The following is a 16,490-nucleotide window of genomic DNA, read 5'->3' on the forward strand; positions in this document are numbered from 1 at the left end:
ACCACATTTTCACAAATCCTTGTTGGAAAAATTAGTTGAAATCATGGTAAATGCTAAGAAAATCTAATCCTCCTTCAACTAATTCTCCTGAGCTTAAAAAAGAAAAAAATTAATACTAGGCTGGGTGATCTAAAAAGAACCTTCAGGGCAAAAGATTAAATTAGGAACTTTAGTTTAGCTACCTAGCAAGACTGATATAGGATAGCCTTGCTACTGTTACAGTGGAAACAAAAGTGGAAAAAGAATAGAAAAACCTAAGCAGCTCATAATTAGCCAAAGCAACCAGATGAATTCAGCAACTTCTAAATAAGTTAAAAATACTCAGAGCCCTGGTCAAATTATCTAAAAAAAAGCCACTTACTGTCTAAGGTTTGAAGTCAACATTTCTAAGTTGGCGCCAGAGGTACTACCTGGCAATCCTATTTCTTTAAAAAAGCATCAAAATCTTTTTTTTTTTTTTTACAGTCGAAGCAGCAAGGCCCGGGGAGCCTCTTTCATGTTGTAGCAGTGAATTCCAAGTGCTTCAGTTCAGAATTAAGTCACTTACCTCAAGGGTTCCGGACAGTCTGGAACCCCCAAAGTAAACCCTTCTCCTGGGTGGCAGCTTGGTGTACAGAAAAAAGACCTTGAAAACGCAAAAGCACCCTACAAATGTAAGGGCTTATTATCTTTCTTTGACAACTATGGAGCAGTCTAGAGAAATTAACCCTCTCATTTGTTAACCTCAATAACAGGCTTTAACAGATCTGTAGCCCAGGATGGCTCAGATAATTGCTCTAATTAGTTTGGTATGGAGGGAGGCGGGGCAGGGGGATTTGGAGCTCAAGTAATTAAGCCTAAATTAAAAGAAAAACAATGAAGAGTTTATGCCTTATGGATTTGACATATGGATTCCAGATGTTACGGAAGAAATTATACTGCTATGCTACGTCTTTTAGGTCACTTTTTGTAGTTAAGGAGAGGACTGGAGGGGAAGGCCTGATGGCAGAACATGGTAAAAAAGAGAAGGTTCCAATGACTCTGTGTGCGTGTGGGTCTCCAGATTGAAAACTAGCAAAAACTAGCACCAGGGTCTTAAAAAATCCCCTTGGTGTGGGTGTTATTTCTGAGTTGGCTTGCTTATAGCTTTGCTGGCAGACAAGTCACTTCCTTAGTTGGAAGTGATTGTTTTGTTATTTCATTGCAGTTTTTCTCAGGAATTCTAAATTTAAACTCCACAGTCAGCTGGGGAGGTTTGCTAGAATTTTGGTCCCATTTAGAAATGGAGACAGGTAATTATGCCAGGAATAGAGCTGCACTTTTACTTCAATGATATGTGCCAAATCCTGTTTCTTCTCCTTTTTTCAGAAAATGGTAAACACAGGGAAAGGAACAGGACGAGTTCCAGACCCCGGGTACCAAATATTACAGACGTACAGGAAATGACTTTTCAAATCCAGCCTGTAAACCTCTCATTTCGTGGGCTTGCCTGTGAGCCTAGAAAAGAGAGGAACGATCACAGAGGAGACATTCCTATGTTCTGGGAATGCTGTACCAGAGGACCTCTGGAGGCCTTCCCATGCCCTGGTGCTATGACTCTATAAACTCAAGCCATAATTTGAAATGTTAGAGAAAACAATGAAATTTGAGGCACAATTTGTGGCTTAAAGCTTGCTTTGCTAAAAAAAAGTAGACTGAGGGCTTCCCTAGTGGCCCAGTGGTTGAGAGGCCGCCTGCCGATGCGGGGGACGCGGGTTCCTGCTCCAGTCCGGGAAGATCCCACATGCCGCGGAGAGGCTGGTCCCGTGAGCCATGGCCGCTGAGCCTGCGCGTCCGGAGCCTGTGCTCCGCAACGGGAGAGGCCACAACAGTGAGAGGCCCGCGTACCGCAAAAAAAACAAAAACAAAAACACTCCAACTATGTGATAAATAAGCTACTAAATCACTGAAATAGCCATCGGTCTTCTTAAAACATTCATGCACTGACTTTCCTTTTACATTAATCTGATCCATCTGAAAGATGTTTCTGGTGTATTAAACAAATGCTGGGCCTCCAGTTAGTGAACTGGTTTTGTAGTCATTAATTCTCCAAGTATTTGTATTCTGAGTGCCTTCTAGGGCTAAGAAGAGTCCTTGAGTCAAAAACACACCAATCGGGCTTCCCTGGTGGCGCAGTGGTTGAGAGTCTGCCTGCCGATGTAGGGGACACGGGTTCGTGCCCCGGTCTGGGAAGATCCCACATGCCGCGGAGCGGCTGAGCCTGCGTGTCCGGAGCCTGTGCTCTGCAACAGTGAGAGGCCCGCGTAGCGCAAAAAAACAAACAAACAAAAAAAACACCAATCTATTGACTCCAGGGCAGTGAGGAAGGAACCTGGAGCCAGACGGCCTGCCTTTCCCAGCTCTCCCACCTTGAGCAAATCACTTAACCTTTCTGTACGTGTTTTCTCCCCTGAAAAGTAGTGCTAGCACCCACCTCATCAAATTAAATGAGTTAATACATGGAAAGCGCGAGAACAATGCCTGGCACATAGTAAGTACTCAATAAATGTTGGCTATTTGTTTAGTACTGAGCATAGGGAAAACCAACTTTCAGGTGCAGATACAGAGATAAATAGAACAAGGTGAATAAAGGAGGGAATACTTGAACTGCTTCTTGGAGGGAAAAAGGGAGGTTCACTAAGCAGACGGAGAAGGGCCAGGCCAAGCAGATGGTAAAAGTGAAGGCACAGAATGATTAAACTCGATGGTGTATCTGGGGAACTGTAAATAATTCATTAGAGCTGGATTAAGAAGTGTGTCAGAATGAGGGGAGAGAAGCCTCAGAATTTACTGACCAAACCCACATGATGGGAAGGAAGTAAGGCAGAAGGCAGGTTTCTGGGTTGACTGTGATGCCATTAACCAGAAACAAATTATAGGAGGTGGTGTGGGTTTTGACTCGATGTGTTTGGTTTTGGACATACAATATGTGAGGGGACTTTGAGACCCAAGCAGAAGTGTACAATCGGATGCATAGATTTGGGGCTTTACAGAGCATTTTGGTAAGCATACAGTGCAGGGAACCATCAGGGTTACTGATTGTGGTAGCCATGAACTTGGTTGACACTGTCAAGAACCGGTGTAGAGAAGAGAACAACGTAGGGTACAGTGGCATCTGAGGGCAGTTGGAAGAGAGGGGGCCAGAGAGAAGAAATAAAGAGAACCAGGAGAACACGGGACCCTGGAAGAAACCAAAGGGGAAAAGAGTTTCACATCAATTAGGATGTTTTTGACGGAAAATGACACAACACTTAAACTGGTTTAAATTCTCAAGATTTATTGGCCCATACAACTGAAAACACAAGCCTCAAGAGGATCACCCATAAGCCCGGGTGAGGAATTCTTACCATCAACACTTCGCAGTTATATTGAGTGCTACTATGTGCTGGCACTGTTGTAGTCAATGAACAAAACAGGCAAAATCCCTCCTCTTCGGACTGTACATACAAATGCTTCTTGTTATCTCTCTCTCTCTTTTTGCATTAAAATGCAAATGCGATACCTCAAATTAGGAAAACTGTGTAGAGGGAGATGAAGAGAGAGAACTTCAGAATACTAAGCAAAGTTCAAAACATTTGCTGGGAGCATAACGCCTTTCTGTTGGAATGTCTGAACTTCTGCACTAAGTGATGATGGAGGTGTGAAAGCAGTTCACTACAGATATGAAACTCTAAAATCCAAAATACCACCAATGATATGTTTTAAAGCCCAGTGTGGATTTAAATGTCACCGTTTTTAACTTATCAAAGTTGCTGGGTTCACTCAGATACCTATAAAAATAATTACATTTTTCAAATATCCCCAGTGGGGCTTTGTTTCTAACTGAATGGTATGGCAATATGTTTTACATGTAGGTCATGTCCAAACCTGCATTGCTACATTCATATTTTAATTAAAAGTACATAGTTTGCAATAAAAGGAAACCTCACTCTCAGCCATTATATCCAACTAAGCACTGTCCGTTTCTCCAATCAGCGTCTCTTCTCCAATGCCTTAGTTCACTCAGACACTTATCACTCTATTTAGACTACAGCAACCAGTCTTTCTGACTCGACTAGTAACCTACATATACATCCTCCTCATGGCCGCCAATGTGATTTTGCCAAAATGAAGATGAGTCCTTTGTTCTTATCATAATGTCTTGCACCCAACAGGTTCTCCATAAATTTTGCACGGAATGGGATGCAGATTCTAGCCTGAGCTCTGAAGCTCAGAGCTTGGTGTATCTGTGTATTGCTTCATCTTGCTGGGTCTATTTTCCATTCTCTAATTTGGAAATGATAAAACCTACCCCATTAGGTTTTTGGCAAATAAAATACTACTATATGATTGAACTCTGTCAATTCAAAAGCACTACACAGCATTAAGGGTTAAGATTAGAAGCAAGTCCAAGTAATATTAGTATCTTTTATTTCTTCTTCTTTTTTTTTTTTTTTGGCGGTATGCGGGCCTCTCACTGTTGTGGTCTCTCCCGTTGTGGAGCACAGGCTCCGGACGCGCAGGCTCAGAGGCCATGGCTCACGGGCCCAGTCGCTCCGCGGCATGTGGGATCTTCCCGGACTGGGGCACGAACCCGTGTCCCCTGCATCGGCAGGTGGACTCTCAACCACTGCGCCACCAGGGAAGCCCAATATTAGTATCTTAATGGCTACAAAGCAGGGTAAATTTTCTCAGTAATGTTCTTTGATTCCAGTTTTCCATAAAACTCTATAAAGTTATTTATACTTTGAATTTTAAAATATGGCCCACGAATGCTTAGTTCTTTTCTCAAATTTTGTCTTTGCGCAAAAGAAGTCCTTCATGGGCTTCCCTGGTGGTGCAGTGGTTGAGAGTCCGCCTGCTGATGCAGGGGACACGGGTTCGTGCCCCGGTCAGGGAAGATCCCACATGCCGCAGAGCGGCTGGGCCCGTGAGCCATGGCCGCTGAGCCTGCGCGTCCGGAGCCTGTGCTCCGCAACGGGAGAGGCCACAACAGTGAGAGGCCCGCGTACCGCCAAAAAAAAAAAAAAAAAAAAAAGAAGTCCTTCATGCCTGATGCAACCTAACTTCCTTATCTTAAAGATGAGGAAACAATCAGAAATATCAAGTGACTTGATTCTCTAAAAAGGAAGCAACTTGGATAGAGGATTTTCCGAATCTTCATGGATTTTTAGAAGATCCTTCTCTACTGGGTTTTCACTACCTGAACCAAACAGCGCCTTATCTACAGTACCCACATGGACACTTACACATGTTCCCAGGACATCTCTGAAGGGGGGAAAAAATCCATTCTCTAATGTGGTGATAGATGTAGTGACATGAAAGTCCATTTTCCAACCAGGGATGTTTCTGCAGAAGGTGAAGCAATCCATAAGCAAGTTCATTTCCCCTTCTGTTACTTGGCCATACTTTGAAAAGAAACCCGAGATACAAATGGCTGAGTCAGACTGCCCCAAAATATTTAGCCTCCTTCTTCCTAAATTTTCTCTCCCACTCCTAAAACTGGCTTGACCTGTACTGACATAGGTGCACATCTTCCAGCAGTTGCTTAATAATCTCACAAGTGTAGCAACTATCTTTCCTGTTTAAAATATCAGAATATTTACCCCCTCCAAAGAAAAGTGGTATTTTGTTTCTCCCCTTCCCAGTTCTGCTACCTTCTAGAAGAGGCTCAAAGCACCACTAGAGACCGATCTAGTGATCTTTTGTTCTCTGTCACAAACTGATTGATACAAGATAGGAGTTGAAACAATGAGTGGTAAAAAGAGGTTAAAAAGATTTTCAGACAGTGTCTTGCTGGTGTTTTTTTTCTTGTATGAGGTTCATTTTCATGCTAGTTTTTTAAATCTTGTAATATTTCAGTAACTTCTGAGGTATCTGTTCCACCAATACATTCATCCAGACTATAGATTTTTCCAGATTTGGGAATCACAACCTCATATTTCCATTTTTGTCACATTGGACTCATGCTTTACCAGTTGATGCCACTCCCTAGTACATGATACCACTGCCCTCCCAATTATTCATGTACAAAGATTTCAACCTGAAAAAGTTTCTTGATTTATCAATTATTTCAACTTTGGGATTCAGATACTTGTAAACCTAGAGGATAATCAGCTGCAGAACTGCATTTGTAAGTTGAAGATACAGTGGAAGCCATCATACTCATGTCCCTTCCTCAATCCACAAAACGCTATGACTGGTACACTTTTAATGACTTTTACAAACTTAAATCTACTTGATTCATGTTCTCAACAAATTTTATAGTTTTTCAAATGTTGGTTTCCAGCATGGGGAAAACAATCAGACTGGAGATTTTAAAAAACTGAATAATGTCCTGTAATTAACTCTTGTCTCTTAAAGGCATGTAAGAATCATGGAAAGACTGATGCAGTATATAACCGCTCTTTTTTATCTTTCAAAATGTTACAAATAACTTCACTGCATTTTGGACTGCAGAAGTCAAATCTAAGATTACAATCTTCCTAAATACCCCTTGTTGATTTTATTACTATATGCAAAGCATTAAAACAGGAGCTGGATAGAGAAAACACATAGGCGTAGGGTTGCCAGACAAAATATAAGATGCTCAGTTACATTTGAATTTCAGAGAAATAAATTTTTACTATAAGTATTTCTCAAATATCACATATACTAAAACATCATTTGTTGTTTATCTAAAATTCAAATTTAACTGGATATCCCGTAATTTCATTTGCTACATCTAGCAAATCTTTGTAGAAGATCCTTATCTTTGGCAAGCTTACTATTTAACAGGGAAATCAATGATCATAATATAAGGCATATATGATAAGTGCAGTAATATAATCAGGGGAGAAGATCTCTACTGATTACCACAGAAGAGTACCTGGAAGAGATGGCAACTACAGTTCCTAAAATATGACTTTTATTTCAGTAATTTTTTTTTTTTTGCAGTACGTGGGCCTCTCGCTGTTGTGGCCTCTCCCCTTGCGGAGCACAGGTTCCAGACGCGCAGGCCCAGCGGCCATGGCTCATCAGCCCAGCCGCTCCACGGCATGTGGGATCTTCCCGGACCGGGGAACGAACCTGTGTCCCCTGAATCAGCAGGCAGACCCTCAACCACTGCGCCACCAGGGAAGCCCTTCAGTAATGTTTTTAATGGTCTTCAGGCCGTATAGATCATTACAGAAATAAGGAGGGCAGAGGAATTTCCCCCTGAGCGAAGATGACTAAATTCTGATTGGCTGAGAGGTGGTTTAGTGTGATATTTTTGGAGTTCAAGTGTCCTGAGTTAAATCTCAAATTCATTGCTCATTAGCTGTGTAACCGTGGATAAATTAATCTCTATTATAAAATGAGGCTATTAATACCTGCTTTATTAGGCTGAGGATCAGAGATAATATATGCACAAAGCACTTGGAACACAGGAGGCACTCCCTAAATGGTAATACCCACTATCAGAATGTCACATGGCAAAGAGGGTACTTGTCACAAATATTCAAATGTTAATGTTATGCAGTAATAGTAATATTGGTAATTTTATTTCCATGATCTATTTACACTGTACAAACACTGCTGAAAAGCACCCTACAAGTTCACAGTACAATATATTTACTTTAAAAATATACTCCTTTATAAAAGGTTCATAGAACATTGGCATGTCAACATGGGATGAAACTCAAAGCATGTCACCAATTCTGTGGTAGCAAGAATGCTTCCAAGTGTTGTCAATTTCACAATCACAAGTCACCATTTGATTTTTAAATACATATAAGTTTTAAATAAAAAATGAATTCTACAGTGGAAGGTTCTTGCACCAAAACTCATTAGTTAATTAACATATACTTTCATGGAGATGTTGTTTCATAATAATTTACAATTTTACAATCAATTTAATCTGCCAAAAAAATTCATTTCAACAAAGTTTCACAGTCCAAAAATTCTTGTCATTTATTTTCTATTTTTTCTTCTTTGTTGGTTCTCCCGGTTCTATTTTGCGCTTTTTAGAAGTATGCTCTTCTTTTTCATCATCTTTAAATAGGAAAGGAAGAGTTTCAATCAGTAATATTAAAAAAATGTTAAGCATTAAAATTTCATTGACTCTATACCAAAATCATTATCCTCAACTAATGTTTCTTTCAAAGTTTTCCAATAAAAAACACAAAAATAACTTTCAGAACTCTGATTTTAAATTGCAAGTAAAAATAAGGAATTTTTTCAACTGTAATGTTATACAAAATATATAACAAAATATATAATATATAACAGTGATCTTTTAGTGCTATATTAAGGTAGTTTAAAATGAGAAAAATCAAAATTTGTTCTGATAAAGCTATTCTCAAATATTCTACAGTATATACATGGTGGATATTTAAATATATAATCTACATGTTAAGAATGGAACACATACCGTTTTTTTTTTTTTTTTTTACAAAAAAAGATGTCAATTTAACCATGACATTATGTGTCTATCAGCTAGTCTTTCTCCTGCAATCTGCTTTCCGTCCCCCACAAACACCTCCCCCCATCTCATCTCCCCACCCCCAGCCCCACACATGCATTTTGAAGTTAAAAAGGCTCTCACAAGTAGATGTTTCACTGAAACTGTATTTTCAGTTTTGTCCTATGTAGGTAGTTCTACATTCTCCCCCTCCTAGGATGGTCAGAATATTCCAATGGCAAGAGAAAAACAGACTTCTTCTCTGCCTTCATATTATGGAGAATTTGGGGGGGAGGGGAGAAGAACCTCAAATTAAAACCATGTCCTTTACACTTTTCTAAAATATTATTAGTATCTGTACTCACAGAAAATTTCCAATTAATAAATAAAAAGATTGTAAAACCTGAAACAATGGGCCCTTTTGTTCAATTAAAACAAGCCAACTACATGTTTCAACAAAACACAGGGTTGCACAGAACAGCTGCTAATCCCCATCTCTCTGGACAAACGCATGGCGTTATTTTAAGAACTCCATGTAGATGGAATACATAACATGTAGAAGATGTTATGATTTATAAAATACAAATTTATTTTAAGCACATTACTGAATTCATTGTACTTTATTTTCTCGATCAACAGATACTCAAAGTTCAATAACTACCATGTGGTGGCCTATAAAATATTTTGATGTTGAAAGGGGACTTCATATTAAAAAATTTGGGAAGCCATTGATATCAGAACATAAACTTTTTTTTCTCATTTTAACGTCCCTTTTATTAACCATCAAAATAACAAACAATGTCAATTTTATTGTTATTACTTAACATTTCACATTGCAAACGGACTTTACAGTCATTTTTTACATGTTATTTCTTGATATTCTGATAGAGACTGGGGAGCTCTGTCCTATTCTTTTTTTTTATTGGATTATAATTGACACACAATATTAAGTTTCAGGTGTATAAACATAGTGATTCGGTATTTTTATATATTATGGAATAATCACCACAATAAGTCTAGTTACCATCTGCTTCACCTGTCCCCCCAACTCCTTCCCCTCTAGCAACCACCAGTTTGTTCTCTGTTATTAATGAGCCTATTTCTGTTTTGTTTTGTTTGTTCATCTGTTTTGTTTTGTTTGTTCATCTGTTTTGTTTTTCAGATCACGAACTCATTATGGGAAAAATAAACTTAAAACCTTAAGCCTTCAATTCCCTTCTGCTAACTACCAGACTCAGAATATTTCCTTTGTTGATGTGGACAATAATTGGTATCAACAGCAGGTAATGCATCTTGAAACACAGCATAGTGATGTTATTCATATATTTAATAGAGCACTACAGATTTATGTACCCAGTATGATAAAATACAATTCAGATCAACAAATCATCCCAGGAATTTACAAAGCAAAGTTTTAATCATTAGTTTATCATGTATACAAAAAAAATACCTGTTCTACAAACCAACTGATAAGGCATACAGTTTAAACAAGCCAAGGCCTTTGTTTTTTAATTGGTGCTTAATTATCATCATGCTTGACTTTTGAGACTATTTTCAGTAGTAATATAAAAATTGAAATTACTTTCTAACTCTACTAGAAAATGCAGTGTTAACATATATTAAAAAGACCACCCTGAGACACTTCTGCTTTTAATCTGTCACTTATTACCAGTTCATTTACTGAATAACAATAAAAACACAAACTACTGAGGTTGGAAAAATAACTTCCTACCAGTCACTGAACAGAAGAGCTAATGCCATCTAGTGATATAACAAGGCATTGTCTTAAAAAAAAAAAAATCTTGAAATGTTCGATCATCAACTTTACTGAGCTTCTTACTCTGTGCCATATACTACAGATGCACTTGTAAGGAAACAATTTTTATATTATGGAATTCATGTCACTTCAGGTAAACAAGCTTAAATTATTAATAGAAACTAAGGTTCAAAATTCTTTAAAAAAAAGCATTAGCTACTTTAGTTAGACCTTCAAGATTAATTACATGTTAATTAAGCTACAATAAATATCTAAGCCTTAATCATCTACATTTTACAACCACTAAACAAGTGTTGATAAGTAGTAAGGATTTATGATGAGTTTTGAATTTTTCCCAGCTTCCTTACCTGGAAGGAGTTAACTGGCAAAAAAGGCCAAAGGGCAGAAAATGAGAAGGAAAAATAAAAACAAAGTAATTTGATAATCTAAAAATGAGATTTATATTTAAGAGTGTGGAGCTTCTGTGACTTCCCTGGTGGCGCAGTGGTTAAGAATCCGCTTGCGGGGGCTTCCCTGGTGGTGCAGTGGTTGAGAGTCCACTTGCCAATGACAGGGACATGGGTTTGTGCCCCAGTCCGGGAGGATCCCACATGCCACAGAGTGGCTGGGCCCGTGAGCCATGGCCGCTGAGCCTGCGCGTCCGAAGCCTGTGCTCCGCAATGGGAGAGGCCACAACAGTGAGAGGCTCGCGTATTGCAAAAAAAAAAAAAAAGAAAAACAAGAAAAACAAGAAAACAAAAAAGAATCTGCTTGCCAACGCAGGGGACACAGGTTCGAGCCCTGGTCCGGGAAGATCCCACATGCCGCGGAGCAACTAAGCCCGTGCGCCACAACTACTGAGCCTGTGCTCTAGAGCCCGCGAGCCACAACTACTGAAGCCCGTGCACCTAGAGCCTGTACTCTGCAACCAGAGAAGCCAACGCAATGAGAAGCCCTCTCGCAGCAACTGGAGAAAGCCTGAGCACAGCAACGAAGACTCAGCGCAGCCAAAAATAAACAAACTAATTAATTTTAAAAAAAAGAGCAGATTGCTCCATCTCCTATTGAAAACAAAACAAAACAAAAAAGAATGTGGAGCTTCTAATACAAGATATTTTATGAATTAAAAAAAAAAAGGGGGTTGGGCTTCCCTGGTGGTGCAGTGGTTGAGAGTCCGCCTGCCGATGCAGGGGACACGAGTTCATAGCCGGGTCCAGGAAGATTCCACATGCCGCGGAGCAGCTGGACCCGTGAGCCATGGTCACTGAGCCTGCGTGTCCGGGGCCTGTGCTCCGCAATGGGAGAGGCCACAACAGTGAGAGGCCCGCATACCGCAAAAAAAAAAAAAAAAAAAAAAAAAGGGGGTTAAAAAAAGATGTTGGGAAATTGATCTGTAAACATAGTATGGGAGTTTGAAATGGCAAAAATCACTTCTAAGAAGAAAGGTATTCATTACAAAAAGAAGATAGTTACATTCAACAACCAACATTAAAGTCAAAATTGAAGATTTCAGTATTATCTTTTAATCTTATGATCCAGCTTTAAGTTGGCTGAGCACTGGGGTCCTTTTTTGATATTGCCAACATCCACTTTCTAATGGAGGACCATCATATGATCAAAAGGTCAGAAATTACCTATGGGAATAGCAGCATTCTCTCACACATATTTCCTGCTATCTGAACTTAAAAGGCAAGCTGGACAAAAAGATAATTCTTTCTACTTACTTGTCTTGGTATATAAACCTTTTCCACATAGGAACAAAGATAGGAGAGCACCAGCCTATGACACCCTAGATTGAATATCAACTCTAGTGGCCTTATTGCCATTCTTCCCACAGGACAGCTACTCCTCAAGCACTCTCACTTGCAAAACATCAAGAGACTAAACCCCAGTTTAATATGGCATCATTTCCATTTAAAGATCTGAATTTGAATTCCTATTCTGCCTCTTCCTAGCTGTGTGAATTTGGGCAATTCTTAATCTGAGATTGTCTTCTTGTCTACAAAACAGTAATAATGAATCATGTACCACTTCTGTACTAGGTTGCTAAGAGTAACAAATTAGAAAACTTGTGTGAAGGTACTATTTTAGAGCTCAGCATTTTCTAGTTTTGTGATCTTGGACAAGTCACATAAGCTCTCATTCTGACACTTCCCTATCTGGTTTCACAAGGTGTTGTAAGGATTAAATGCAAGTTATGCAAAAGTGTTTTTTATTAATTATATAAAGATACTATAAAATATGAGGTATTTTTAATGTCCACTTCATTTGGCATGTCCAAAAAGATGCCATTTACTGAAGAGGTACCTTCACTAGTGACTTCTAATTCACACTGGGAAGTCAGTGAAAGAAATGGGAAAGCCAGGTAGAATCAAAACTGAAGAGTAATATCCTTTATAGCAAAAAAAGGATACACTTCAGAATGTGTATTGCATTTAATCGTCACATCTCTTTAGTGTCCTGTAGTCAAAAATGTTTCCTCAATCTTTCTTTGACCTTCATGACCTTGATACTTTTGAAGATTCAGCTAGTTATTTTGTGGAACATCCCTCAATTTGTGCGTGTTTGTGTTCGGCAGGAATATCACCAACGTGATGCTGTGTTCAAGTGACACTCAGTTTTGATTTGTCCTGTTATTTATGATCACTTTAATCGCTTGATTTAAATGGGGTCTGCCAGGCTTCTCCACAATGAAGTAACTCCAAAATGAAGTTACTATTTTTTTCCCATTTGGAATTAACAAGCATTAATTTTGTGAAGAGACACTTTAGATCTGAATAAATATCCTATTCCTTAAAAAAACACAAACAAAAAAACAAAAATTGGAGTAAGAACTCCTACCAGTTTGTTACCCTTTCTCTTGAAACAAACAAAATTCTCTGCAGTTGTAAAACGAGCTAAATAAGTAGCAGTTGTATTATGGGAAGATCAGAAATTTGTTTAACAAAAACAGCACACTCTTTCATAAAAATGATAGTCAAAAATATTTAGTCCAATAATCCACTGAATACTCACAATATACTACAAACTGTATTACAAACATAAATAACACCTGGACTCTGCTGTTTAAGGAACTCATCTTCGTAAAGCAGATAGACTTACGAACAAAAAAAATCACATAAAAGGTGGTAAGTGCCATCAATAGCATTAGCACATACAGGGTATAGAGGAGCAAATAATTAACTAGAGGAAGGTAATATTTGAGATTTAGATATTACCAACTCTCTTTTTCTTAGAGTTGGATTTTAAAGGATGAATGAGTTTACCAGCCAAAGAGGGAGGGAAAAACATTCCCGACTAAGGTGGAACATATATTAAAAGGCATGGAACCATAAAATAGCATGGTCTATTCAGTTTTGAATTTTAAGATCTTAAAGTTCTACAAGGGAGCCATCTGAAATGAGGGTGGAGAAAAAGGCAGGGCCTATCAAAGAGGGCTCACTCTGCTGCTGGTGAAGGGTTTTAAGCAAGTGAGGCAAGGGGGTAAGTGGGTAAAAGTATGGAAGCAGAGATTACTGTGATTACTTACAATAATGGAATTGTAAGGTGGAATTATGATATTATGAACTAAGGCAAGACAACTAAGTCATTATCTTCTTACTATTGTTAATTACTATGTAGTAATACTCAGTTAAATCCATTTTGTGACACTAATTTTGGCTGTAAAGCACAATTGCTTTAATATAAAATGAAGCCATCAGCACTTCACAACTGCAGTCACAACAAAGAGTTCATGAAATAATTCATGCTGCTTTAATAATAAGGCATCATAAATCAATATACTACTGGTTGAGACATCAAAGATTTCACTTTAAATCCTGAATATTTTATGATGTTTTTCAAAAACACATTAAAAGGGAGGGTGGGAGGGAGGGAGACGCAAGAGGGAAGAGATATGGGGATATATGTATATGTATAGCTGATTCACTTTGTTATACAGCAGAAGCTAACACACTACTGTAAAACAATTATACTCCAATAAAGATGTTAAACACACACACACACACACACACACACACACAGCAAAAGACACCCAAAGACCATCACAATCAGTTTGCTAACTGACTAGATTTAAGTTTCATTCATTAAACATCTCGTTCTCTTAAAACTCATCACAGGGACCAAAAGGCATTACCACTGGAGTCTGACTTTCCTTACCTGATTCCACTGTCTCCTCCCCTTCTGGGAGAAGCCTAGCTTTCTTAGCATTCTGTGGGGCATCGTCACCATTGTCCTCATATATGTTAGACCATTTTATTGCCATATCCAACTCTGGAGGGGGAGGCTTCTTCTCAGTAGAGTAGGTCTCCGGAGGTGGTACATAGTTTGACTTCCATATTTTGAATTCCTTCGGAGGCTGTTAAGCAAACACATTAAGAAACACTGTGACGAACCGAGGTTCCTATAATCGGTATGGGCACATGCACCTCCCTGCCGTTCGTTTATTCTTCAGGCTGACTTTTTTTTTTTTCTTTTTTAAGGTTTAAAGACATATTTTTCCATCAAAATCACACTACTGTTAAGTGAAAAGCCAAAGGGTTCCCTATACGAATAAAGCTATTAACTTTTAGTTACCAAAGAAGAATCCAGTCTCAGAGATACTACGCCAAGGCTGACCCCTTCAGGAGGCTGCAGCAGACACTGTCTTGGAGGCAGCACCGCAGGCACTTCGGCATCAAAGGGAAGGGGTCTCGGGGAGAAGCTGCAGCAGGGGGGCGGGGGAGTCACCACCGTTAGTCCTAGCCGCGCGGGGTCAGGGCACCGAGCGCGGAGGTTTGGGTCTCCTCACAAGGGGGCGGGGCTGCGGATCCGGTCTGACACCCACCAAGCTGGGGGAGGGGGCCCGGGCTCCCCAGGGTTGGAGGTGGGAGAGGGTGGTGCGGCATCCCGCAGGGGGTGACTGCGTGTGTGGGGCGGACAGCTGGTCCCCAGGAGGGGCCTCAGGAGGAAGGGGGCGGAGGCCGGGACCTAGATCGGGAAACGGGGTCGGGGACCTCACCTCCTCTGGCGCCTTGACGACGTGCCTCTCCCAGTCGATCTGTTTGTTGAGCGGATTGTAGAGAAAGGCCGGGCGAGTCACGCTCCGGAACAGCTCGTCGGGTCCAGGCAGCCGCTTCTCCGCCTTGTTCCCACAGCCGCCCGCCGACTTCGCCGGATCCGAGGCCTTACGACTTGTCTCCTCCGGCTCGCTGTTATCCTCCTCGTCCGAGGAGCCTGAGCTGCTGCTCCCGTAAGCCGCGAAATAGCTCAGAGGATCCTTCTCCTCCGCTGCCATGACGGCTGCGCGCGTCGATCGATGGCTCCGCCGGAAACCGGAAGCCGTGCCAGGGCCCGCCCCGCAGTTGGCCCCGCCCCAAGTCTTGCTGATGGGCCCGGAGTCTGCACCCCCTGGCGGCTGCGCCGTGATACTGCGGCCGGGCTGAAGGACTGGAGGCGGGGCCGCACACGTCCTCAATCAGAGGTTTCTAATGCTCTTTTCTGAGGACCCCTGAGAAGAGACAGATCCTCAGGTAGTGGTCCAACCAAACTTTCAGATTCAGTAAGAATTTATTAAAGGCACAGAAAAGCTAAAAATTTTGTCTTTTCACCGCCACCTTAAAGCCCTTGCCCAGAGAGATCAGGATTTCTTTCTGATCCTGCTGCATCTCTTCCTCGAAATAAAATTACTCTCAATGTGCTTCCCTCAGTTGTCATGGAACACCTCTATGGGTAAGTGGACTTACCAAGTCCCAGAGTGAATCCTCTCCTGCTTGACCTCATTCCAGCGCACTCTGAACAGTCTCCTTTGATGGAACTTCTCTTGTATTGCATCACACCACTCTGGGGGTCCTCCAAACTCTCTGGATTCTTATTGTCAGCCTCCTTCCATGCCTGCTTTTCTCTGTACGGCCCTTAAACGCCGGTGTTTCCCAACATATTATACCAGCTTTCACCAACACTTACTAACAATCTGTAGAGGGTGTTACAAAGTTGCAAGTCAGACCATCCCTTTCCAGGGCATTAACTACCTTAATGCTTGTGACTCCCAAATCCGGGTCTCCAACTCCAACCTCTCAAGTTCTGGATCAAACCTCCATTTGGCTCTTAAACTTTATGTATGGACATCGTGCTGGGGTCTCAAACACCCACTTAAAGATCAGTAACTTGCCTTTACATATAACTTGCTTCTGCATTTGTGTTCCCTCTCTTAGTACAATAAATGATATAACCATGTGCCTAGCCACCAAGGGAAACTAGAAATCTTTGACTCCTCCTCACGAACTCAGAGGGAATTATACCCAAGTGAAAGCAGTGAAGTTGGTATCAGTGTAAATG

The 16,490-nt window shown here is 40.6% G+C and overlaps 1 protein-coding gene across 1 annotated transcript; it reads right to left on the reverse strand.

Annotated features, from left to right (window-relative positions):
- Positions 1–7,334: 7,334 nt before the first annotated feature.
- On the reverse strand, positions 7,335–15,916 carry C1H1orf52 (chromosome 1 C1orf52 homolog). Its single transcript, XM_032613056.1, has 3 exons — positions 15,175–15,916; positions 14,334–14,532; positions 7,335–8,010 (listed from the first exon to the last, which is right to left on the reverse strand). Exons 1-3 carry the CDS (start codon positions 15,448–15,450, stop codon positions 7,937–7,939), a joined length of 549 nt encoding a protein of 182 aa, XP_032468947.1. The 5' UTR covers positions 15,451–15,916; the 3' UTR covers positions 7,335–7,936.
- Between the last annotated feature and the right edge of the window lie 574 nt (positions 15,917–16,490).

Source organism: Phocoena sinus, chromosome 1 (genome assembly GCF_008692025.1).
Source record: "Phocoena sinus isolate mPhoSin1 chromosome 1, mPhoSin1.pri, whole genome shotgun sequence".
Taxonomy (NCBI): Eukaryota; Metazoa; Chordata; class Mammalia; order Artiodactyla; family Phocoenidae; genus Phocoena; species Phocoena sinus.